This window comes from Electrophorus electricus, chromosome 9 (assembly GCF_013358815.1).
Source record: "Electrophorus electricus isolate fEleEle1 chromosome 9, fEleEle1.pri, whole genome shotgun sequence".
Taxonomy (NCBI): Eukaryota; Metazoa; Chordata; class Actinopteri; order Gymnotiformes; family Gymnotidae; genus Electrophorus; species Electrophorus electricus.
In genome coordinates, this window is record NC_049543.1 from 9,015,083 (window position 1) to 9,041,345 (window position 26,263).

At 39.2% G+C, this 26,263-nt stretch overlaps 3 protein-coding genes across 7 annotated transcripts in view; 2 read left to right on the forward strand and 1 right to left on the reverse strand.

Moving 5' to 3' along the window:
* Positions 1-3,637: 3,637 nt before the first annotated feature.
* On the reverse strand, positions 3,638-16,288 carry cnot6l (CCR4-NOT transcription complex, subunit 6-like). Of its 3 annotated transcripts, none has more exons than XM_027028995.2 (13): positions 16,176-16,287; positions 14,384-14,505; positions 13,908-14,094; positions 13,163-13,248; positions 12,931-13,020; positions 12,736-12,804; positions 12,127-12,284; positions 11,763-11,917; positions 11,469-11,620; positions 8,858-9,085; positions 7,365-7,567; positions 5,762-5,967; positions 3,638-3,706 (listed from the first exon to the last, which is right to left on the reverse strand). In XM_027028995.2, exons 2-13 carry the CDS (start codon positions 14,493-14,495, stop codon positions 3,697-3,699), a joined length of 1,656 nt encoding a protein of 551 aa, XP_026884796.2. In that variant the 5' UTR covers positions 14,496-14,505; positions 16,176-16,287; the 3' UTR covers positions 3,638-3,696. The 3 variants fall into 3 exon arrangements, with proteins under 3 accessions (XP_026884796.2, XP_026884804.2, XP_026884813.2); XM_027029003.2 differs by lacking the exon at positions 3,638-3,706 and adding an exon at positions 4,512-4,545 and having other exon boundaries at positions 16,176-16,288; XM_027029012.2 differs by lacking the exon at positions 3,638-3,706 and having other exon boundaries at positions 4,943-5,967; positions 16,176-16,288.
* Positions 16,289-16,851: 563 nt separating this feature from the next.
* On the forward strand, positions 16,852-22,986 carry mrpl1 (mitochondrial ribosomal protein L1). The gene is made up of 9 exons (XM_035529806.1): positions 16,852-16,889; positions 17,378-17,489; positions 18,994-19,291; positions 20,101-20,184; positions 20,325-20,396; positions 20,892-21,003; positions 21,208-21,308; positions 21,665-21,746; positions 22,817-22,986. The coding sequence occupies exons 1-9, from the start codon at positions 16,859-16,861 to the stop codon at positions 22,915-22,917; spliced, it is 993 nt and encodes a 330-aa protein (XP_035385699.1). The 5' UTR covers positions 16,852-16,858; the 3' UTR covers positions 22,918-22,986.
* Positions 22,987-23,840: 854 nt separating this feature from the next.
* fras1 (Fraser extracellular matrix complex subunit 1) overlaps positions 23,841-26,263 on the forward strand; it is a 91,855-nt gene continuing 89,432 nt past the window's right edge. For 2 of the 3 annotated variants that reach the window (XM_027029021.2, XM_035529625.1), the window contains exons 1-2: positions 23,842-24,363; positions 25,703-25,734. In XM_027029021.2, the coding sequence (XP_026884822.2) occupies positions 24,297-24,363; positions 25,703-25,734 (99 nt within the window). In that variant the 5' untranslated portion in view covers positions 23,842-24,296. Of the gene's footprint in view, positions 24,364-25,702; positions 25,735-26,263 lie in introns of all 3 variants that reach the window. The other variant, XM_035529626.1, reaches the window with a different exon arrangement.

Genomic DNA, 26,263 nt, shown 5'->3' on the forward strand with positions numbered 1-26,263 from the left:
ATGTGTTCAATACTTCTTTCACCTGCTGTATATATATAACTCCTGGAAAAAATATGAGACTACTCCAATTTTTTCTTAAATCAGCATGTCCTCATGTATAGCAGCCATTCCATTCAAGTGTTTGTTGAATTCCTTCACAGACACAACTCATTCTACTTAATGAGATGCTGAATAGGTGATCACCTTAACAAAATCCTATTCTAACCATCAACAGTATAAAAACCACTACTGCTGTCATCACTATTCTCTTCTTATAGAACCAGCTGGATGGGAAAAGCAGTGCTAGGACTACCCCAAAAAGTAAAACTACAGCTACAGACCATGCCAAAAGAGTTGAAAAGAAAGGTTCTTAATGAGGAAACGATCATCAGGTTGAGCATCAGGTTGCTTCTATCTTGAAAATTTAAAAAATTACAATTAATAAGAACAAGGTCAAGCAGCATACAAATGTGACAACAGCAGCTACAGATTGCTACGTCATTTGAATGTCACTTAACATCCGTAAGATGACGTCAAGTGACCTACAAAAAGAATGGCATGCAGCAGCTGGGGTGAATTGCACAGCGAGGATGGTTCGAAACAGACTTCTGGAGGCAGGGTTGAACTTGTACAAATCTAGAAAAAAAGCTCTTCATCAATGAGAAGCAAAAAAGAGCCAGACTGTAGTTTGCGAAAGACCATAAGGATTAGACTGTAGAGGACTGGAGAAAGGTCATCTTCTCTGATGAGTGCAATTTTCAACTTTGTCCAACACCCGGTCGTGTTAGACGGAGACCTGGAGAGGCCTACAAGCCAAAGTGTCTCGCACCAACTGTGAAATTTGGTGCAGGATCAGTGATGATCTGGGGGTGTTTCAGCAAGGCTGGAATCGGGCAGATTTGTCTTTGTGAAGGACACATGAATCAAGCCACTTACAAAACTGTGCTGGAAGAAAACTTGCTTCCTTCTGCTCTGACAATGTTCCCCAACTCTGATGATTGCTTTTTTAATGCTCCATGTCACACAGCCAGGTCAATCAAAATGTGGATGAGGGACCACCAGATTAAGACCCTATCATGGCCAGCCCAATCTCCAGACCTGAACCCCAGTGAAAACCTCTGGAATGTGATCAAGAGGAAGACGGATGGTCACAAGCTATCAAACAAACCCGAGCTCCTGGAATTTCTGTGCCAGGAGTGGCGTAAAGTTACCCAACAGCAATGTGAAAGACTGGTGGAAAGCATGCCAAGACACATGACAGCTGTGATTAAAAATCAAGGTTATTTCACCAAATATTGATTTCTTGACTCATCCTAAGTTGAAATATTAGCACTGTGGTGTTTATAAATGAATATGAGCTTGTTTTCTTTGCATTATTTGTGGTCTGAAATTTTGTAACTTTGTTATTTTGACCATTAGTCATTTTCATAAAAAAAAAACATGCTCTAAAATGCTCTAGAATATTTTTATCTGGAATTTGGAAGAAATGTTGCCAGTAGTTTATAGAATAAAATAAAACTGCTCAGCCTGGTCAAACGCATACCCATCAATTGTAAAACTAGAGAAACTGATCATTTTGTAGTGGTTTCTTATTTTTTCCCGAAGCTGTATGTAGCTCTATGTATATGTATATGTGTGTGTGTGTGTGTGTGTGTGTACTGATGAGAGTGCCTAAAACAGATGGGTGATGGGATGTGGATAACATAGAATGTACCACCAATATATAGCAGAGGTGGCTGACATAAGACAATCCAATGGCTGGAAAAGGCAGGACTGAAGAACATCATAGGCACCAATCACGGCAGCACAAGAACAAGCACAAAAGACAAGGTCAATTGAAGCTGTGTACCACAACAAATAAGACCCAAAGTAAACAACTGTGCAAAGGAGCACCTATGACAGTCTACCACCTAGTAGCATGATGTAACATGCTGGTGGGGAAAGCACACACCGAGTGACAACCAAGTGGAAAAGATCATATACATATGCAGCGCATGTGAGCTGGACATCCACAAGTCCAAATCTGAGGAGGCACAGAGAGTGGTGGAAAACAACAAAGCTATGATTCTGTGGAACCTATAGATATAGTAGCATAGTCGATATAGCGGAAAACAGCAGTGTTAATAGATGTGGAAATCCCAAGTGAAGGAATCCCAAAGTAAGGAGTACAAGAATTTGGAGAAAAACTAAAAGAGGAAACAGAATATAGAAGCTTTTTTTGCTTGAGTTATGTTGACGGTGCAGTTGTTTTACCCAATTAGGTGAAACACTTACTCAAATGTTTCACCTGAAGGTCTGCGTTTCAGTGTGTTTATTGTCATAATTAAATGTAGGAGGTGTAGGGAGGTTTGGCAACCAAATGTTTGAAGGCTATCTAGAAGCTTTAGATGCAGGAAACAGCAGTGGTAAGAGATGTGGCAATCCCAAGTGATGAAAACATCTACAAAAAGGAATACAAGTAGAGAAATACCAGGCACTAGGTGACAAAACAGAGAGAATACAGAAGGTTAATACCAAGGTTGTCCCAATGGATCCCAGGTGGCAAACACATGCCCTGACCTCCAGAGCAAAGAGCCATCTCTCTAGCACAGCAGCCAGAGTACCTATTTCACCTTCTTGAGTGATGGTCTCTGTCATAGTAGGTAAAAAAAAAAAAAAAAAAGTAGGTCAGATTAAATTAAAATAGACTCTGTTGTGCAGTGTTAAGTGTTTGTTCCATACCTCGGATACATATTCTGTCTGTCCTGGTTCCTTAGATTTTATCCATACTTACATTTGAAAAGTTCAGTTGACATATTTTGAAGTCAAAGTTCCAATTTTTTTCTTGTATCAATAGTGCAAGCTATAATAAGCAAAGAGCTGTGCAACTAGAAGTATTTTCATAAACCTTGTCATTTTTACCAATTGTTATCCATTTGCAAAAAGCACCCTTAAAACTAGTGCCAGGTCAATCGTTTCAATTGCTCTTAGAACACCTACATCCTATGGGGCTTGAATTACTATTTTTTAAAGCGACCGTTTTGTTCATAGCAGAGATACATGTCAAACAAACAAACACTGCAAGCAAGAATTTTTTTATTCAGCTTGCTAAATTTCAAACTGTTACCAAATTTCAAATATAAGTTTGGTTTTATTTGGCCCATTGCTCTACAACGATTATCTTTAAGTGTGACGAACATTATATTTGTCATCAGACAATACTCCTTAAAAGATGTATATAAATCTATGTTCAAAGAGGAAAAGTAAAGTCCTGCTATGATTCTGTGCCACCCAGGTGATTTTACTCTACCAGCTGACTTGCAGATCTTTGCAGGTAAGCCTTTGGAAGGACTTTTACCTTCTGCACATAAACAGTACACCTCCATTGGAAATAAGAAAGAGGTGCATTTGCAACTTATGGGCGAATTGTACAATAGCACTTGGACACTATTTATTAGTAATTGTTTATTTGTTTGATAATGACGACAGTTTAAATTTCTCATGGTCAACTTCTTACACTATGCAAGACTTACTGATACTTTTGTATTATTTCATCACATGCTTTAGCTTTATGTAAGTATCTGAAACACTGCATAACTTTAGAAATGCATTTATACATACTTATGCAAAATATTACCTGGTATTTTTTGAGACACACGTTCAATTACCGGCATTTTTCTGAACGAACCAACAATGAATTAATTAATTGGCATGAAGAACTGGGTGTCCATCTTTTCCTCAGCAGGGTCTGTAGTGAAGAAGAAAAAGGGGATGGACGAATGAAAGTGAGTGTGACAGATGCTGGCTCACATGCTGAGCTTCTTCGCATCACTCGTGCTGGTGCTGCAAAAAAAAAAAAACCTAAAGGATTTTTTTTTAAAGAAACAAAGGCAGTTCTTCTTTCAGGATGAATGTTCCGTTTGTGGTACAAACCACCCATGCTGAATAGCCCATTCCTATTTCATAATACCTATGTAAATTATAGTAATTAATTTATAGTAATCACTATTTTAGATCAAGCATGATTTTAGTGTTTTGAGTTCACGTCCAAACCCTAATCTGCAGCAAACCCCCAAAACTGCAATTATAGAGAAATACCAAAGAATATATTTTCCCCTCCCCATAACTTGAACTATAATTATGCATGACGCGTGCTGTTTTCTCATATGATTACCTGACATTTACCATGTATTAATCAAAATATCATGTAGGTAAGTTGAACTGGACATTATCAATGTCTGGCAATGCTCTAGACTGATTAAGATAATACTGTAATAGCATGACATAAAACAAGCCTTTATTTCCAGTTTGATAGCGTAATAATGATAGCCATGTCAGAACACTCCCTTGCAGGGTCCAACCACGACTTAGTGTTGTGCCTTTAAGTTTGTCATCACATGGTGGTGCTACGCTTGACTCTTCTCTTTCCCTTGCCCTGCACCCCTCTGTACTGTAGGAATGACTTCGGTTGGGTTTTACATTAGTTACTCCAGGTTTCCAGGTCAACAAATACAGCTCGGACAGATAGTGGCCATGCAGTTGAGATTGTTTGTAGAGTATATTTCACATTATGAGGAGGTCAGTATCCTAGGGGGGAAAAAAAAAATCTATATCTACATGACAAGGCGCATGGATTGCCTTTTCATTTACAGCATGCACTAGCGACCAGATTAAACTCCAGAATGATACAGAACCAAGAGGTCACTGGGGAGAGCTGAGTTCATCAAGGGTATAAATTAAGTAGCACCAAAGCCAGTGATTCTGATTCTTGTGAAGATGAGCAATTCTTGGACGATGAGATAGATTAAATTACATTTTTAGCTCTAGTTCCTGTTACTATCACAACATCTATCAAGACATTCTCAGAACTGTGCAGAAAAGGTGGGTGGGAAAATACAGACAATATTACATGGTGTTAAGGATTAAGGAAGGGTCTAAAGATTAAAAATAAATAAAGAAATAAAAATTCACAAACACAGCAGGGTTTTAGTGTGTAGGGCTGGGATCCTCTTTAATGTGTCCATTGAGGACTTCACAAAAGACCATTTTGCATAATGTCTGACATTGCACATATAGGAATTAACATGTCTCAGGTTGTGTTGACCCATTTTAGATACATTGCCACTGATGCCATAGTTTCTCAATTTAAAAGTTCCAATGCTCAAATCCCCTACAGTGATGACAAGATAGAAGGGGAACTTGTGTTCATAAAGTACCAGATGCTACTCTTACATAATATACAATAACGTAATACTTGTACTTTGATTGTTCTCCATAACTTCATACATTTACAAATGTGGGATTTCTTCTATGAGAAGTTTTAATTGATAAAACACAAGGGAAATATATAAAATGCTTACTGACAAAAATAGAAAAGTGACTTTTTTTCCCTTTTTTTTTTTTTTTTAAACACTGCTGGTAGCTGATGATGTTTTGCTACATGACAAGAAATATCCGTCTTTATTTGCTTATCACACATAGACACTAACACTGCATAAGTGTGTGGTAGATCTCAAAACTGACATTCAGCCACAGATATTAACTTGAGGGCCACATTCAGATTCGGTCATGGATAGCAAGCACAGAATCCCAACCCCAATTTGGTATGAAGCTTCTTCTTTTAAAGTTGGAAAAACATACTTATACAATCCTGTGCAAAGGTTAAAAAAAGGGAGTGAAATGGGAGAACAATTCACTCCTAGGTATGTCGGTGAGCTTGCAGAGAACTCACGATTCGTCCGTTAGTGGTGAGGGTGAGGAGGAGCGTGGGGCTGGGGGTAGGGGATTGGGTGGGTTGCACTACCTGTGGACGGTCAGGTGCAGCCCGTTCAAGAGAGGAAGGAGAGGGCGGTACTCCAGCTGGGCCAGTAGGGAGAAGTGGTCGGAAGGGATGTGTGGGTGCGGGCACCCGGTGATGCTGTTGTCCACTAGCCACTGACTCTCTAGCGGACCCAGCGCCCCCAGCACGCTCATGTGAGTCTTGGAGAAGAAGATATAATCAATCACACCCTGGGACGAAAAGAGAAGGGGTGTGGGGGGGAAAAGAGGGTAACCACTGAGTGAACCTCCTGAGCACTGGAGTGCTGCTTTTAGCAGATAGCTGAGCATAAGATGCCTTGGCTCATGATGAGATTTAATAGTAAAATCATATATTCATGATGGGTGATGTAACACAATAAGACCACAATCGTAAACCTGCAAAATCTCAAGAAAAAAAAAAAGAACTTTAACTTAACCATCTAAGGCTCTGTTAAAAGTGCAGATTATTCAGGCTCCTTGAGATTCATGATTGATGTGAGACTACGAGTGTGCAAGCCCCCAACTTGCTGTACTCTTGCTGCTATAAAAGATAACATAGCCCTATAGACACAGACGTGAGCAATGTTAAACAATAACGGGCATCAGTTCATGTTTGGCAAGCTAAAGGCATAGCAGAGCAACCTGTCTGCCTGCTGAACCAAAACTGGTCAGATCATTACAATGTCTACAGATGTTGCATGTACCTGTTCACAACCATCACTAGGTTATTGAGCCTTCAAACTACACTGCTGGCCAGTTCAGGTAACTGATCTGTGTTGATAACTGTCTCACTTCTGAAGGCAAGCTCAGGCTGTTAAGGTGAGATGAACAGTCATAGTAAGGCAGAATTTTAGTTAGTGCAAAACTATAAATTGCTAATAAAGGCCAGACGTGGGTCATAGGGCATCTGTGAAAATATTCAAGGAGAAATATCAGATTTTTTACAGTTTGATGAGGTAATTGTAGCCAAAGAATGGTAGTCTATCACTATATCAGCTTTTACACTCATTTCACACCCACCCACACACAACAATGAGAAGCAGCAGCCAATTTGCAGACTGCACTAGAAACCTGCACCGAGTGCAGTAAAAGGGGAGGAGATTAAAACCAGGACAGAGCACCAACCATAAATGGACATACATACATACATACATACATACATATACACATATATATCTACACACACACACACACACACACACACACACAAATTCACATTCATACAGGACTATTAAAAGTATCAAATGATCAAAAATCAAATGAACCTCCATGTTTTTGGACTGTGAGAGGAAACCAGAAACCCCAGAGGAAACCCACACAGAACATGGAAACTCCACCCAGATAGGGACTTGAACCCAAGGCCCTGATGCTGAGAGAAAAACATGCTAACCACCAAGCCACCATTATTGCTGATCGAGCCTACCTCTCTTCTAAGTTACCCTATATATTTTGTCTATTAGTAGTATTGCCATTCTTATAGGCAGATAACGTCTTGGCGGTGTTAATTTACACAGAGAAAACTGCTCTAGCTGTATAAGAATGAATGAATGAATTCACACCTGCCCTTCCTCCTAATTCCTGATTCCCAGTAAGACAGTCGTCCTCACCTTGAAGTCGTAAGTGTAGTTGGTGTAAGGCATCAGATTGCTCTCGTAGGCGCTCTTCAGTTGGAAGCTGTGCGTGACGCTGCCGTCCGGCTTGCTGTCCTTGCCGTTGCAGCTGAAGTTGGTCAGACAGTCGCTGTAGCGCAGTTCTTTGAAGTCCTTGTGGTTCTCTGCAACGCCGCCATTACTCAGGTACTCCACCACACCTGCCATGTGCCACGATTGTTGAGGAAAAGCGGAGAGGGACGCATTGTGAAAATGATGCCGTCCTTTAACGCTAGAAAACCTAGGATTCCATAAAATGTTTTCTGACCATTTGGAATTTACATGTGTATTTATACTATAACACAGAATAAACAAGAACAAATGCATTTCTCGTTTGTTGAGACAAAATTATTACTTGGTCAAAAAGCCACTTTTCTTTGTAGTGATATTTCTGATTTATTCTGATTGTTTTCAATATATTTCTGTTGATGTTTTATTTTTGTTGTCTTTTTATTCTATTGATATTCTATTGTCTCTTTTTGGTAAATTGGAAGCTATTTGTCAGTTTTTTTATCAGATGATTTCTGATATAAAGATTGCCAAGGTAACGAGTGATGCACTACAATAGGATAAGCAGCTGGCTTAGAAAGATGAGATGCATAATACTACAGTCAAAATGGCCCTTTGATGTAGAAACTCTGAAATATTTTTGTGCATTGTAATACTAACAATAAGACTAACAAAAGTATGTACTAATATAATACAGTTACAGATCAGTAAACAGAAGTATCTTATTTTGTCAACGCTGTTACATCAATTTCAAAACAGCCATTTCCATCTCGGTCACCCTTAAAAGTAAATGACAAACATATTGTTTATTCTTTCTGTTTTAGTTTTCAAATGTAGTGTATATTATAAAATAATGATCCAAAAATGATTTTCAAATTGATATTCAAATTGACAGATGTCTCTTGCACGCAAAGTGTGATGCAAGCTTTCCTCATTTGGAAAGAAATTGGATTACATTATTTTTATATCATCATAAAGAGAAGTCATGTGAGCATGAGTATATTGCTGATCATGTGCATCAGTGAAGAAAAGGCACAGAGGAACATAGAGAACCCGATGGTTCAGGATCTGTATGATTTAAAAGGGTTCAAAGCCTCTTTTCGAAGGTTAGGACGCCTTGCATTGTGATTCGGATTAAGATGTTCATTTTTCTTACAAGGCATTTTATTGTCGTCCCCCCCCCCCCCCCCACTTTGTCAATCTGCTTTGCATGTTGAAACACACAGCTAGCCTATACTCTGCAACACCCATTACAAAACAAATCGGACCTGCTGAGTAAAATACTGACAGCACAAAAAAAGCATTTTTTGATTTGTGATATTTTGCATGAATAAGAACTGCCTTGAGAAATAGAAATGTCCCCTAATCTCGTTACACAAGCCCTTCTGGGCCTAGACATCTGATGTGGTCTGGCAGCAGGAAGAGCTGGGGGCAGAGCTTACCGGAGTCTGGGAGAGAGTTGAGGTCTGCACACAGGACAATGGGGATGGGGATGGGGTCGCAGGTGGGCGGGGCGGAGCCGCTTGGGCCCGAAGCCCTCTCCACGATGCTCTTCAGCTCCGAGAGGAACATCACGGTCTGGATGAGCTTGACGTCCGAGTACTCCGGGTCCCAGTGCATGTGGGCATTAGCTACCAAGAGGAACTGCTTCTCTGTAGGCAGCTTCATGTCTGCAGTGGGATATCAGCATATCAGCGTATCTATATATCTAGAATTATAGAAGCGTAAACATAACAATGACTAGAAAAATTGGTACACCAATGACTAACCTGCAAAAAAGGTTATAAAGTATAAAAGTAAATAAAAGTATGAAGTAAAGGATTTAGTTACTTGGACCAGCAGTCACAGGGCAGAACATTTTCCATATCATCTTCTGACATTAAATTAGAAATAAGGTGCTTGGTAATTTAGCTCATTTTTGCCTGTACTGGACTGTGGTCAACACTGTTTATTGCATTCTGAGAAAGAGGAAGCACAAATTTTTATATGAACTAAATTTAGCTCAACTTTACTGACAAGTGGCAATCTTTCTGTAAGGGAAGGTAGTGTTTCCCCAAATTATAAAACTGTAATTTCAAACCTTCCTGCCCAGATGGCAATATTTAGGTTTTATGTTTGTATTTATGTTTTCTATTGCCTTTGGAGAATAAGAAAACAACAACAACAACAACAAAAACAAACAAAAAAAAAACTTTTACTCCAGAATCCTCAAGTAACATTTGGAAAAAAAAGCATTTGCTCTTGTTCCACAAGGACCTCATCCACCGTTTACGTTTCACAAGAGAGCTGCAACAAGTAATTCACGTGAACATATAACAAAAAAAGGAAGCACATAGTATTAGTCTATACACACACACACACACACACACACACACACACACACACACACACACACACACACACACACACACATCTTGCGTTATAATTAATTCACATGCAGGACATTTCCTTTGAGATGAATCTCTTCACACCTTTTAATCTCCTTTAATCTCTTCACACCTTATAAATATCTGTTTCCATTAGTGGGTTTTTACCAGAACCTTGCTAAATTAAGACAGTTTACTGTAACTTCTTCCAAGGAGCTTGTACTATAGCATCCTGTACCTTATATGCAGTGGATTCAGAAAGTGTTCAAATCTCTTTACTTGTACATTTTTTGTGATGTGGATTTGATTTTGAATGGATATAATTTACACTGCATTGCCATGAAAAATACAAACCATTAAGTCTAGTGTCTGTGGATCGTTTGATCAAATTGCAGCAAAGGATAGATGAGGGTAAGTGTATAGAGCAGTAGCCAAAGCTTTGTGTGTTACACAGTAGCCACAATCATTTTGAAATGGAAGAAACTTGACACAACCTTTAACCTTCCTCACATGGGCCATCTGGCTAAAGTGGGCATCTGAACAAAAAGGGCCTTGGTCAGAGAGGTAAGAAAGAACCGAATGGTCACTCTGCACAACCATCTCTGCAACACCATAAATTAGGCCTTACTGGCAAGAAGGAAGCAGCTGTTAAGTACAACACATATGACCATCGACTTTTTTTTTGCTACACTATATGTAAAGGACTCTAGCAATATGTGGAAAAAGATTCTCTGGTCCAATGAGACAAAAACTAAATGCTTTGTGCAGAACAGCAAGCACCATGTCTGGTGAAAAACAGGCAATGCACGATACCATCCCTAATACTATCCCTACATGAAACATGGTGGCAGCATCATGGGAGCTTCTCAATAGTCGGCACAGGGAGATGAACAACTGAGGAACAGATGAATCCAGGCAACTATAGGAACATCCTCGAAGAAAACCTGCTCCATTCCACGTGTGCAAAGCTTGTAGAGCTCGTGGAGATGTCAAAGGGCTCCTACAAATGACTGAATAAAGGGTCTAAATACTTTTGCAAATAAGAGAATTCCATTTTTGATTTTTAATTCAAAACACTCTAAAAACACGTTTTCACTTCATCATTATTGGTGATTATGAATAGAGAAGTAAAAATGTCGATTATATATGTTAAAAATCAAATCCACAACACATTAAAGTGTGCGACCAGTAAAGGAGTCTGAATACTTTCTGAATCCACAGTGTATATCTGTACTTGCACTTCAGGGAGAGCTACTTTTGTATACCAGTACCATGAAAGACCTTCCTCTTTGATTCTGAGGTCACCTTTGGCCTTTAGCAGTTATAAAATATATAAAAAGGCACATCAAATAATTATAAACATGTTTATAGAATTTAAAGTATTAAGCAACTATACAAAAGTATAAAAAAGTTCAAAGTATCATCTTCCTTTAATTATTGTGCATCAATAATTATTTTACAGTACCAGAGCAGTAGCGTTGTCAGAAGTCTTCAATTATTACTAAAAATTATCTTAATTTGGATGTTGAATGTGACTCCAATGAAAGTTTGTCAACTCCAAATGGACCAGGGACTACATGTTTTATTTCATCATTCAATCCAGAATTTGTGATCTACTACCATCTACTGGAACAAACTGCTGTTGTTTCAGTGTTGAGTATAGGTGGTGTCCATGCAAGTCCTTTACCTCCAGTGAACAGCTCTGTTTTCACCTCCAGCAGGATGGCCACCCCAATGTTGTCCTTGGTCATGACCCGATTCAGCATGACCTCAGAGCCTTCTGAGTTCGCCATGGCCACCTGGTTGAACTCCACCGTATGCTTCTGAATCAGTGCAAATCTAAAGAGCAATGCCCGAACACGATCCACAGGTTTAGACAAGCAAAATAATAAAAAAAACATTTTTTAAATCGATAATGGTGCCAAAATAAACAGTTTGGAGCAAGCGCTTTGATACGTGACAGAGGGAGTGAGGTGCTCACTTTTCGATTTTAAAAAACACGGCACAGCCGTCCACGTGCTTCCGCTCCTGCTCCGACACCAGTTTGGCACGAGACTTTGGGCAGAAATAGCCATCGTATCCGCGCTCCTTCAGCGTTTCCAGAAAGAAGGTGTAGTACTGCTCCGTCTCCACCTCCTGCAGTGGACGTCAGAACGTCGGCGCCGTTAAAGGTGGTTAGAAATGGCTCCCGGTAAAGAAGCAAAAATGAAGCTGAACTGCATGGTTTAAATTGTTCAGCTGAAAGCACAGAGTGCTCTTTATGTTTAGACTGTCTCATTCACGCAAAGTTGTACTGCTGTGCAAAGCTTGTGCAGACATTTTTACGTGGCTCCTAGCACGCATACCTGCAAACTGATGATGTCTGCATCACAGCTGGTGATCTCCTCCATGATGCCCTTCTTCCTGTACTCCCAGTTGAGAGCCCAGGAAGGACAGTAGCCGTACAGTTGCCTTGTTGCATACTTGTCACATAGCACATTGTAGCACATGACTGTGAATACGGCTAGAGGGGAGCAGTGAACAGTTACTGGCATCATTTATCAATGCATGACCAGTGAAATTTTGAAAATTACAATTATAGCATGACATAAAGCAGGATTTAGTGCCATCACTCAGATACTCTGACCCTCAAAATGGGCACCAAGGGTGGCGTTTCATTCAGAAATGGCCTCAAAATCCTTTATATGTATTCTACCACATCCAGCATTACAAGATACAACACTGCATTAACTGAAACCGCTTTCTGAAATAAACCTTTTTATATAAAGACTGTACTTTAAAGGATTTCCAATCATTCTGGGCAACTGTACATTCACCTCAAGCGTTCCTGCAGAATACCCAGCATGCAGTTTACATTCTTCTATACATTGGTACAGTGGGAGTCATAATGGCTGGGAACAGGAAAACTGAGCTGCTAATGATATGCCACCAAACAATAGCAAAGGTTCTACTACCTGTGGGCATCACTTGGTCTCGCTCCTTTAGCGTGACCCATGGTCTTTGAGGGAGTTGTTCGGGGTGGACTGGATTCATGAAGAGATAACAGACCTTGTTACTACATATGTTGACATATTAATATAGATAATTGTTTGGCCAAGAACATTTGTCAGTGGCACAAGTTTTTTTTAATCCAAAAGCAGAAATATTACCTGCAAGATTGTCAAGCATGTAGTTTAATAGCTTTCTTGTTCCATCAGGCTCCTGATAAAGGTTGAGTATATCTTGGGACAGTGGGTTACCTGTAAAAGTTAGATCTCTTGATCTCTTGACATGTTTGAAAAGAGAAAAGCTGAAGACAAGCTATTGTGGTGCTGTTCATATTACAGGGTACACAGTATGCCTGAACTCTTAAAAAAAACAAAAGAAAAAACAGAGACTCGCCTTTGAGACCAAGGATTTGTAACTGGAACAGTCGCCCAAGCTCATAAGGCAAAACCCGTAAACAGTTGTTGTTCAACAGCAATTCCCTGGAGAAGCCATGAAAAGAACATCATATGGTACAGATAAAAAAAAAAAAAAAGCAAGCATGCCATCTTCTGAAGCCTTTTAGCGAACAACTGCTTTCAGCAAACAACTATGCTACAATACCTTTCCTTTAGGAAGCCTTATTTACCATATGCCCATAATTTTTTGCAAGGCCCCCAAATGGGACCATGAAAGGGGAAACCGAATGTGAGCACAGATAACTTAGTATTAGTCATATTTGAGGTATTAGTCATAAGACATGTTTCTATAATACAGAGTACAGTTCTTTCATTCCTCTCTGACATGATGCCCCGGTTGATATGAAGGAGACTGTGCCAAGTGTTCATAGGCACAGAGGGTCTAAATACTGCGATATTGTGTTCCATCAATAATGATATAAGAGTGAAGCCATTTGCAAGAGGTCTTTTACTTTCAGGTCTTTTGTTTTTGGCTTTTATGTATACAACATAATAGTCCATATTAATAAACTTTTTGAATAGCAGATGATTCCAAACCACTGAAGCTTTGATAGCTGGTCCTGATGTGTAATTTAAGTGACTTGACATTTACAAAAATTCTTGGTAGGGAAAAAACCTTTCAGATTTAGTAAAGTAACTTCTAATCTAACCACGAGTGGTCCCTCGGTCTCTTTCTCTCATACCTGAGAGACACCATATTGCCGAGTTCTGCTGGCAGGCTGCGCAGTTTGTTGGAGGACAGGTTCAGGTAGACCAGGTGTGGGAGCTTGGCGATTTCAGGGGGGAGTCGGCTAAGGTTGTTGTTGTTGATGTGCAGTGCGGTCAAATGGGTGAGTGTCCATAGCGAACTGCTCAAGTTCCTGACCCGCCCTACCAAATGCGAGACATCAGAGACAAGGCCAACTCCTACACTTAGACCCCATAGACTTAATGTCAGACCATCTGTTAAGTTATGTCAAAACAATGATTAAGAACTTCTTAAATACTGATATAAATCTAAAAAAATAAACAAACTATTTATTAACAACAATCTAGTCCAACACCCCATTGAACTGCTACTATTAACCAAAAAAAGCACATCACTTAATGGGTTAAACTTACCAGAAATACACACTATCAAAAAAATATTAAGAATCCAAGACAAATATACATGGCAAACCTGTTATCTCTAACTCAGCCCAATGTGACTTCTTCCCATTGGCTGCCTCCTCTGCTGACATGATGGTATATAGTCTGCGTGGATCTGGAGGGTCATATTTTTCCTTTGGCATGCCTGTTAATCTGGAGAAAAAATACACACAAGTGCTGTGACACATGCACAACCAAATCACATAACCGCCGTTCTGAATAGCTTCACTGAAAGCTAAATCTTACATACAATCCCAATGCAGTTAAGACTGTATGCCTTGACTTCCTGTTTGGCCATGATTCCCTTTATATACAAATTCAGTGAAAGCATAGTAGCACCTTGTGTTCATTGTGAAAACCATGCAGCATGCAAGCTTTTGTAGATGCTGATTTGCAAGGCATGTGTAATCAGCTTTGCATTACATGCATGAATATATTCATTGGTTATTACTGAACAATGCACCTCAGGTGTTTCCAGTTTAAATGGAAAGTAGCATAATTGTGACATATGTGGGAACTTTCATAAACTACATTTTACATATTTACTCGTCTTATTATAAGGTGCACTGGAATTTGTACATTTTGTTTTTGCTATAATAGTTATTTTGATATTGTTCTTAATCCATAAATACTTATGACAACAAAACAGTCACAAAATCATTCTGTGACATTTTGATCTGTTTGTGCAACTGTTCAACCCCACTTATTTGCTGTCTGCCTGCCGTCTAATGTAGCTAATATGAGCACGTGCCATAATTTTTTAAAACGACGCAAATATATATATATATATATATATATATATATATATATATATATATATATATATATATTAGGCTTTAACAGAAAAAAATGTGAGGGACTATTTTGGGCATCTGAAGCAGACTCCCTAGACAGAATGACCTCATTTGCCTTACATAAAAATATCGTGCACTGTAACCGTTAGGTCGCAGCTGTTGCATATGCAAGCGCAGCAGACTGCCAAAATTCCAGGAGTCGGAAAAAACACACTTTGATCAGCAGTGAAATCATTATAAGGGTACTCTACGTTTGACGTGTGACATTTGGATGTTTTTTGCTCACTTGCTCGTATCAACTATACATACTGTAACTCAATCGTTATACGCGGGCAAAACAAGTTCCCTAATGACAGCTGAAGCTCGCGACGTTACGTAATCAGTTCTGAGAAGTTACAAAGTAACAACAAATCGGGGGTCATGCTAGAAACAGGCTTAGTAAATCAAAGTGCAATAAAATATATTGTATGCTTTAAAAAAAAAAAACAAAAACGAAAACAACCCGATTAGCTTGTTGTGCTCGATTTATTGTTTATGCTGCAATCTTCAAACGTGGGGAGAAAAAAGTGTCATATAATCTGTCCAAGTGCTCAGTACGAAGAAGAGTTTTAACAACATTGCTCTGCTCCACCTATTGGTACTGCCCATCTACAATGCACATGTGTATTCACACGAACTATAAAGAATAGTATTATGTGTCTAGGTAAAGTAAGTTTTTACCGTCGATTTCACTCATCAGAAACCACGAAAGATGTCACTGGAAAGGCCAATTGTACCTAGACCATAACTGCAAATGTTCCTTGTCTAAAACATGTAAAATGTGAATTAGCTAGCAACACGAAATCGATACGTATTGTGTTTAAACTAGGCCTTCTTTGGTTATTAACAAGACAGCTGGCTAGCTGCAACCGTCTCCTCGACTGCACAGACTCGGTGGTGTTGGGAGTGGGGAAAACCGACACTGTGACAGCCGCATAAACACAAAGGGTAAATAGCAAAATGCTGCAAATGCACACAGAAGTTATTTACCTGCATTCGGGAGGTGATAAAGGAAATGCTGGGGTAATATTGTCAAAGACATACAGACAGAACTCTCTGACGTTCAGTCCGCGAGCGTTCCTGAGAGGCAGAAGGAAGGACAACAATCATGGCTTCCGCTCCAGTCAAGGGTCCCCTTCCTTCGTCTGCAATGTCCAGAAGGCGTGAAAAGTTAGTAACCTCTGTTATTACAAAAATAACAAATTCTAAAAGTACTGCAAATTATGCACATTATGTCTCATTATAATGTAGCACAATTATTTATACGTTAGGATAAATATGCACAATGACTAGATCAAAGTGAACTTTATGTTGAAGTTATTACGAATGGTCTGTTATACTTTTAACCTAGCTGTGGCTTGTAGAGTTACCTTACACTACATCCTAAGACTAAAAAATAATGAAATAGTGTAATATAACCAAAGTTATTGACTGTCACAAATATAAGAAAATTAATAATTGTACCAGTTTTTGTTTTTTGGTCCTTATTATATAGAATATTTCGAGGAATATTTCTAGTCCTGAAAATGCATATAAATAAAAATGATTAGCTAAATGGAAGTGAACAAATTCTCAGTTCAGCGTCATTTTACCGGCTATACAAGTGGCTCGGAACTTTAAGTAGATTTTGTGTAGCAACACGGAAATTATTATAGCTAGAGAAGTGTGTAAATATGGCTGCCTCCTCAAGGAACCTACTGAGAGGTCAGTTTAACAAATTTTATTTATTGTCTACGATGTCCTAATAAAACCGTAAATACCGTAATATTTTAGATATTAACGAGAACACATTTCCAGTTAATTGGAATGATCCGTCTGGTGTTAATGATCTGGTCGGCAGTTTCTCTTAGAAAATATTTGGAGTCTACCTGACTACAGTAATGTTAGCGGCTGGCTGGCTAACTAGTAACACCGTTCAAACAAGACAGCTTGCCAGGTTAGCTGGTCTCCTCCTGTTAATTGCCCAGTGCAGAGCTAGAATTACGCGTTAGTCAGCGACTACAGTTACCATACAGACAGATTAATAGTAATTCTTTAGTAAATTAGGCATGCCTGTCATTACGATGTCTATGCACATCAAAATATCTGTAGCCATACTTTTACGAACTTATGACCACAATGCCTTATTAGGTCGGTCTTTTAAGTCAAATCACTCAAGACTTACTGTAACGTCTGCATGCTGTGTCACGCAGTATTCGCTGAATGCCAGAGACAACTCTTCATCGCTAGAGTTCCAACTTCTGTATGCGCGTCCCACAATGCACCCAGACATCACCCCATGAGGACCTATGCTGCTGCAGCTAAGTAAGCTAACGTTATATATTTAATTCCTTTTTTTGTGGCATCACATGGCATGTGCAGACCAACCATGTTCATAGGGGTGATATGTAACAGACTTACAAACATGCTTACCCAAAGGTTTGTCAGTTTTTATAATCAACAGAGAACATGAGACATGCACACTTTCACCTCATACACACACTGGATGAAGACCTGATGTGTCCATAACATATTTTGCAAATTTCCACTACTTTAATTTTTTTTGTGTATGTATTTCACCTTTTGTGTTTTTAAGATCATAAACACCACTCTATAACTAGGTTCAATCACTATACACAGATACTAACATTGTGTAGGTCGCCACTGTGCTGTCAAAACAGCTTTGAGCCATTAAGGCATGGACTTCACAAGACCTGTGAAGGTGTCCTGTGGTGTCTGGCACCAAGAAGTTAGCAGCAGATCCTTTAATCCTGCAAGTTGTGAGGTGGGGCCTCAATGGATCAGACTTGTTTTTCTTTCCAGCAAATCCCATAGATACTCTATCGGCTTGAGATCTGGGGAATTTGGAGGCCAAGTCAAGACCTTGGACTTTGTCATGTTTGTGAAGAATTTTTGCAGTGTGGCAGGGCACAATATCCTGCTGAAAGAGACCACTGCCTTTAGGGAATATCAGGGGGAAATCGGAGTGTACAATGTTACATCCGTATGAATGCCAGGACCCGCATGCTCATTGTATGCGCTTTAGGCAGTGGACAGGGATGAGCTTGTGCACTTTGACGGATCTGCAGTAATCTGTCAGTAATCCTGTATATCATAGCCAAAAGTAGCTCAATAGCTACAGTTACTGCTACAGTAGCTCTTCTGTGGGAGTCAGATCAGACAGGCTAGCCTTTGTTTCCTACACACATCACTGAGTCCATGACCTTGTCACTGGTTCACTGGTCGTCCTTCCTTGGATCACTATTGGTAGGTATTACTAACCACCATATATTGGGAACACCTCACAAGATGTGCCATTCTGACCCAGTTTCTGGACGTCATAATTTTGGCCTTATTATAGTTGTTCAGCTTGCTCTGCTTGCCCATTTTTCCTGCTTCCAGCACACAAACAGCACATTTACAGTATTTTTTAATGTCACGGGTGACCGAAGACTGTGTACACTGTAGACAATAAATGATTCTATTCTATATATAAATCTAAAGAAGATTCCAGGTGAGTAACTGCAGTGTACTGTAGTAGGAGATGTAAAACTGTAGTAAAGTACAGAGAGTTTCCAGAGAAACAAAATGTTTCTTCATTAGCTGTGCAAGCAAAGTTTCTGTTTCCTTGGAAACTCTGTGCACTTTACTACAATTTTTACTACATCTACATCTCTTACTACCATACACTGCAGTTACTCACCTGGAATCATCTTTTATATACATAAATATAATAGAGAGAGAGCTGTAGTATCTATTCTTAATATACTAAAATTGTGGGGTATAATTAACAAACACATTGTGTTGGTCCATCCTTTCTTTTCTGCAGGCCAGCTAGGAAACAGAAAAAGGATGAAAAGGTTCCAACAAAGGATTCAAAAGAGCAGGAGGAGAAGAAGAAGCTGCTGCAGAAACAGAAGATCAATGACACGAGTCGGCATAAGCCCTACGGACTCACGGCCTGGGCGCCAGTGGACGATGTGTATTTGGTGAGGTACTACCCCAGACAGGTCTATGAGCCAGAGGTGGCTGTCGACATGCTTAAGACCTTTCAGAAGCTGGATTTCACGCCTGAAGATCAGCCTGTTTTCCTCGACCTGCAACTGGATATGAAACTAGAGAAAAAGGTCCAGTACAGTTCTTGTATAAGCTGATGCTGCTGTAAGAAATGTACTTGGGTTAAACTGTGTTTGTATGCTAATGACTCTCTCTAAAATAACTGTTTTTTTGGGGGGGGGGGGGGGATCTTTGACTACCCCAAGGCTCTGTAATAAGCAAATTTGTGATACATTTAAATCAGGCTGCAATAACAAGTTTATATACTTTTTAATAAAAGAGGCCATACTCCATTCCTGTCAGTTATTTCGTATGTACAAATGGAATGTGCATAGAAGGATAACCTATGGAGGGAGGGTGTTTTAATAAAAGGTTTTAATTGGGGCGTGCGTTTGGGTGAGGGGCAGATCATTGTGTTATTAACTTTCTGATGTCAGTTCCATTAGTTTGATGGCCTGAACCAAGTGTTATTGAAGTTTTATATCATTCGGAATAATTGTCTGAACAGAGATGCAGTCATTTTTTTTGTCATTTATCAGATGATGATTTGAAAAGTTCTATCTACTTGGCTCATAGGGTACAGGATTGTGTTATTTACAATGAGATTAATGACTCTGTCCCCAATTGGGTGACTTTTAAATTTTTCTGTTGTTCATTTAATTTGCCAGAGGAGGTAACCTTGGGTGTGAAATGTGGAATAGATTTTGCATTTATAGAATTCTCAAAGATACTTTTTGATTTAAAGTGTAGATTCTCATTTTGTTTCCATATTGGCAAAAATCCATTAACTCTGTCAATGAGAAATGATGAACTGTGGTCATCATCATATAGGAAATTGTAATGAAAGGTTTAATATTTTTCTTCCTTTTTACATTTTTAGAAGAAAATAGACCCTTTTGTCAGCACTGTCCATTTACCTCATCCCTTCAAAAAGGACATCAACAAAATACTGGTTTTCACAGAGGTGAGTTTCCTTGTGAACTGCAGGCGTTGCTCATCACAAGCCTTGTTTTGTTGCATGTGGATTTAAACATGCTTTATGATTCTCTGTGTCTCTGTGCGTGGACTTTAAAACCACTAGGGATGGTATGACCTCTTTTTTAGAATCCAGAGGAAGCCAGAGTGGCAACAGAGAATGGGGCAGCCATTGTAGGAGGTGTCGATCTTATAGAGAAGGTGAGGTTGGGCTGCTGCTCGGGCAAGCGGTTAAGTACGTTTACATTTAAAAAGTACATGTTCACATATGTAGAGTAAGTACTTTTATATTAAAAGGTACATGTTCACATATGTAGAGTAAGTACTTTTACATTAAAATGTGCATGTTCACATATGTAGAGTAAGTACTTTTACATTAAAAAGTGCATATACACATATGTAGAGTAAGTACTTTTACATTAAAAAGTGCATGTACACATATGTAGAGTAAGTACTTTTACATTAAAAAGTGCATGTACACATATGTAGAGTAAGTACTTTTACATTAAAACGTGCATGTACACATATGTAGAGTAAGTACTTTTACACTAAAACGTGCATGTACACATATGTAGAGTAAGTACTTTTACATTAAAATGTGCATGTACACACATGTAGAGTAACAACTGCCAAATGTGATAATAAATTGGTGACATGTTGCATTTCTCTTTTCTTCACAATCAAATTTGATTTTAGATTTTGGAAGACAGAATCACAGCAGACTTTTACTTGGCTGTTCCAGACATGGTTACAAAGATCCTGCCACTGAAAAATAAACTGAGGAAGAAATACCCCAAGAGCAAAAGGGGTCAGTATATTCCTTAAACTGTAATGGTTTTCTGGAGGAAATGATGACAAATTACTAATTTAATCTTATATGAATATATAAGATATATATGTGTATTATATATAAGATATATATATATATATATATATATATATATATATATATATATATATATATATTTAAAATGTATTGTAATATATTAATGTATTGTTCCTGTTGTTTCAGGCACAGTGGGCGTGAACATTCCTGAAATGCTGGCGTTGTTTAAGACAGGGCATGAGTACTTGGTAGAGCGGGACTCCTATATCGTCACTCAGACTGCAACGGTGAATATAAGCGGAACCCTGTGTTATTAGGTTTCAGCATGGTGAAATTACAACAGGGAGATGCTGAATCTTGGGCTTCTCTCTGGTTTTAGGGCTGTTGTTCAGTTCTGATGTTTGCAAATGATTTGCAGCAGTATCTAACTCAGTTAAGGCAGTCACATGGCAATTGGATGCAGTAACACATTTCTGTGTCATTTCTGAAGGGATTTCCTGATTTATATAAATATTAGTTTACAGAAGATCATGTTTGATAAAAACCCAGCAAGAATCGATTAGTGTGGTTTTTTTGTTTGTTTTTTTATTGCAGTTTCATTTTTGCAAAATGAATCATGCAATGTGAAATTGTTTTTGGACAGCTGGACATGCCAAAGGAACACATCCTAGACAACATGCGGACCATCATTAAAGACGTTGTCGCCCACAAGCCAGCGGAGTTTGGTGAGAAGGTCTTCTCACTGACATGACCGTTGCTCTGTATTACTGTGCAGTTTGGCATTAGAGGAGTGCTTCACGTAGCTTCGGGAATTTAAGCAAGTTCATAGAAATAACACATAAATTACATTGAAATATTGGATATAATCTCCCATTTCCCCTATAAACAGCTTTAAACTGCCCAGAAACCTTTGCTCTATGCCCAGTTGGGTTGCTTGTTCTCTTTGGTTGCCTAACTTGACTACGTCTACTTTTTTCTGCCTCCATTTATCCATTTTTCCCCCCATAGACTTACATGGGCCAGTTTTTTCTTTTCTTCCTCAAACCGCACTGCTATTTTGACAGCCGTCAAGCTAAAACCTACTAGCCTGCCGTGGAAAGATTCTGAGTGTGTGTGAGAAAGAAGCCCTGGGCTTTTCACACTGCTCTCCCTCTTTTCTTGCTCTCCCTGCTCCCTCACTTTTTTTTCCCCTTTTTTTAAAGCACAGACTTCGACTCCTGTTTCAGCCCCCGTTTCTTGTTGTCTTCTTGCTCCTATTGATGGAGAGCGGGAACCACTGGTGCAGTGTGTGTAGTAGGCCTGGCTTCTCTTAACTACATACCCATTTGTTTTTCTTCCCTTCTTTTTTCCATTTTTTATTTCCCGCTGAATTCTGATGTCCTTTCTTTCATCCCTTCATTGCCCCAGGAAATGATTTTTGATGCTCCCTAAATTTTCACGGTAGAGCCAGCAAACTTGGTGGGAAAATGTCATTGCTCACCCAAAGCCCTCAACCGCCTTGCATGCGGAAAGTGCTCGCCTGTCTAAATCCGCTGTCCTCGCCTTCGTTCCTGCATCGGCCCTTCAACCCCACTAATGTGATGTGCGAAAATTTGAAGCTAAATCTGTCCAACTTGGTACAAAGATTCAAATGCTCGTCAGAAGTACTAAAAAGAAAAGAATAATCCATACTGAATGTATCTAAACCTTCTTTCCTTTCTTTAATCCCTCCATCATCCCATCAAAACCCATTGATTTGGATATTTGATTTTATTTCAAGCAACATCTTGATCTTGTCTTTTTGTCCTCTGTTCAGGCCCACTGATTGACAGGATCATCGCAAGCACTAAGATGAGTGAAGGACTGTGGCTCAAATGTGAAGCGTTTTTACCACAGGAGGACGTGAAGGAGGCCTGACAGATCGATCCCGGGTGTATTTCCATTGTGTAACGATATATAGTCTAATAAAATATCTGGAGTATGGAATGTTTTATAATCATGGGTTTTATTGTATAGCGGGGGAGATTAAGATCGCTCAGGTGGGTGATATTCGTTCTATGTGAAGGATTACGTGGAACACTCTTATTCAGCGGCAATCTGCTTCAAATCGCATTTACTTTATAGGTCGGGTGGCATCGGAGACGTTGACAGTTTTAGTTTGCATTGGCTGCTAACACCAGATGGCAGTATTGCTCCCATCGCTTGTTCACCTGAGATGCCCCAAGCGAGGCGATTCTAAGAATACTGACGAGGAATGAGTTGTCAAATGCTAACTGTTGACTAAAAAACCTCAATTGCTACTCGTATATACCATAGGTACAGACTGAATGAACGGACAAAATCCTAAACGGAATAACCTAAGTCGTCTGATAATCCAGCAGAATCTAGCTCCGTAGGCTACCGAAATTCCTCTCTAAATTTGGAAACAAATGTAAGCAAAACTACACATTTGAACTAGCTGGCGTGGAACATTTGAGGCTCAATGCACCTTTTAGAGGAGTAAGCTGTAAATTACAAGTAGGCGTTGACCTATACCACTATTAACATTTTAAAGCCGGTTATCACCTTAAATATCTGCATAGGGTAAATGACTAATATAAATATATATGCCTCTATTAAAAGGCACATGGCATTTAACAATATATTAATTGGGTTACCTTTCATCTTAAAGCAATTTTCACAAATAAAATTCTAGTACCAATATGCACACGCCTTAAAAACGTAAACCTTAATATATTTGGTTTCAATCCGTTTGGTCGTGAAAGATTTCCATTGCTACTGATCCACTCGCAGGCCTACGGTGTGTTCTTTTACTTTCGTCTTAGTTATAAGGTCCATTGTGCAGGATACAGGGGGCGTCCCTTCGCTCTTAGACTGCAGATAGAAGCCTTGAGCTCACCAATGACTAACTTTGAGCAGCAGTCTCTAAAGGCATCTGTGTGAACAAGTGTGCTCGCCCACTGTAATTACCACCAAAACGAGCGATTTTCGTCTCTGAGACCGTCCTCTTAAATTCAAAGATTTTCGTGTGGGAGTCGCGGTCATTTTGGAAGTTTCGTAGATGAAGTTGGAGCGCGCTCGCACGGGGCTGCGTCTCTTCTCGGTTCGATCACTCGCGGGATATCGGCAAGACTTGGGAGCTTTTCTACTTTTTTGTTTCATACGAGCCCCATTGTGCGCCGATGTAAAAGAAACCCATGATGAGTGACGAGAGTTCTAGATTGTATATGAGCTAGGACGATCATAGAGCATTTTATTCACGCTGGATTTAAGAACCAACATTTCCTAAAGTGATTATGGGTTTTGAGTGGATCCTCATTGCCGTTGGTGTTGTACTTGGCACAGCCTCGCCAGGAGCCCAAGGTTAGTGTGAACAGTTTTTGCTTTCTAATAACTTCATGCCATGGCAAATTATTAAATCGGCAAAATAGAAAAAACTCGCTAGTTCAGCAAAAGTTGTGTTTGATTTAATGTATTTAGAAAGTAAAAATGGTATTTCCATGCGTTAAATGTTTTCCTCAGGATTAAAATCTTATGCGCTATGATGAAGCAGATGCCTTTTAATACAATTTTAAAGCATACAATTTAGAATCGGAGAGCGTATTTACAATGGTTTATTGTGCTATATTAAATTGTTTAACTGCGTTTATCCTGATAGCATGATCCTACTCGCATTAGAAGTCCCATTCGCCAATATATGCCCTGAGTTTCCTTATGAATGAAATTGTCGCGCATCGTTTGAGCACAATCCACAACAAACACATTGTTACACTGCACCCAGGAAAGTGTAACGGATACTTGGCGGGGAATACAATTTATATCTCAGATCGTGGAGATGTAAATCCTAAACTGCAGAGCTACTTATTAACCAGTTCCGCATACAAGGATTTTTGTAAACAAACCTAAAATTCGGATTCGTGTCCCTTGAAAGAGAGGCACTGTGCGTAAAACTTTGATCTTGAAGCGTGACTGCACCAGTCTTACTATCTTTAACTTTCGAAATAAATATTACTACCACAAATACCAAGCACTACCTGAACGATTATGCAGCAAATCACTTGCAAATCAATTCTGAACAACGGAATAGACCGTATTGTGTTCATTTATATCTAAATTCCTCCTGCTGCCAAAAAGAGAGAAGAAAAACAGGTGTAGGTTGTGTTTACTGGTCCTTGTTCATTGGAATTTGGGGGATGGGTTTGGCGGACACTAAAATAATTTACTTCTCTTAATGTTCAGTGTTTCCTTGGTCTAATGCTTTATTTGCCAACATGCTTCATAAATGAAAATAATAAACAATTTATAGGCTGAGTTATCCATAGTGACTATGCTGTAAAGCTGATGGACTGGGTTGATAAGCTTTAGAAACCACAGGCTGCATCGAATAAAGTAGCACTGAATTGTAACTAGCCCCTGTAATGACTAAGTAGCTACAGTAAAACACGGACATTATGCAACACGCTGCAGACATATTTCATTATTCATCAAATAGCATTCATGCCAAATATTCCAGTACAAGTGCCAGTCAAGAAAACAACCTCAAACTCTTTTAAAGCCATTTGTAGTAAAGGGCTGCATCTTGTTGATGAGCACTGTACTCTCCACCACTGAATAGTTAAGTTATTTATAAATCTTTTAAGACATCTTAACCCTGACATACTGTTTCTTTTCCACTCCACTTCCCTCAATCCCACATCTGCAGGAGCATGTGTCTATCAAGGTGTGCTGGTGGCGGTATGTATGGATATGTCTGTTCATATTTGCCTTAATCTGGTTGCTTTATCTGGTTCAAGCTTCTTCTCCTGAACGTTATCCTATCTTTAAGTCATAATTTTGCCCTATTTGCCTGAGCTGGACTTGTCAATAATTCAGGAGTACATGATCACGGTACCGCCTCAATCAGAACAGAACTAACTGCTACTGGGGATGTAGATGAACAGAAGTGCCTCATAAATAATGAATGCCAGCAGGCATTGTTAATGTTAATGTAGCAGAGAGAAGGGACAGACTGTAACATTTGAAAAATGGTTCATTGTTTCAGTGGGGGCCCTGCTTAGAAACACGTTGTTCAGGATTTGTTTCAGTAGCAAATGAGTTTTTTCAGTAAAGACCTTGGGTGTCTGATAAGCTCTTTGTGTTTTTCCTGAATGAACAGTAATGAAAAGTGATTGCTTCTGAGAATGTCATGTCTGACTGATATTCGCAATTTTCCAAATATTGCTTGCAGACACTTTCCCACCTGTTCCTCTTGACCTTGAAGTCC

Coding starts and splice junctions, on each gene's coding strand:
- cnot6l (XM_027029003.2), bottom strand. CDS start 14,495: ATGCCAAAGGAAAAATATGACCCTCCAGATCCACGCAGACTATATACC. Junction 12,805..12,930: donor CATGCTTGACAATCTTGCAG/GTAATATTTCTG, acceptor TCATGAATCCAG/TCCACCCCGAACAACTCCCT. Junction 11,918..12,126: donor CAGACATCATCAGTTTGCAG/GTATGCGTGCTA, acceptor CGTCCACTGCAG/GAGGTGGAGACGGAGCAGTA.
- mrpl1 (XM_035529806.1), top strand. CDS start 16,859: ATGGCTGCCTCCTCAAGGAACCTACTGAGAG. Junction 17,490..18,993: donor ACCTATGCTGCTGCAGCTAA/GTAAGCTAACGT, acceptor TCTTTTCTGCAG/GCCAGCTAGGAAACAGAAAA. Junction 20,185..20,324: donor AAATACTGGTTTTCACAGAG/GTGAGTTTCCTT, acceptor CCTCTTTTTTAG/AATCCAGAGGAAGCCAGAGT.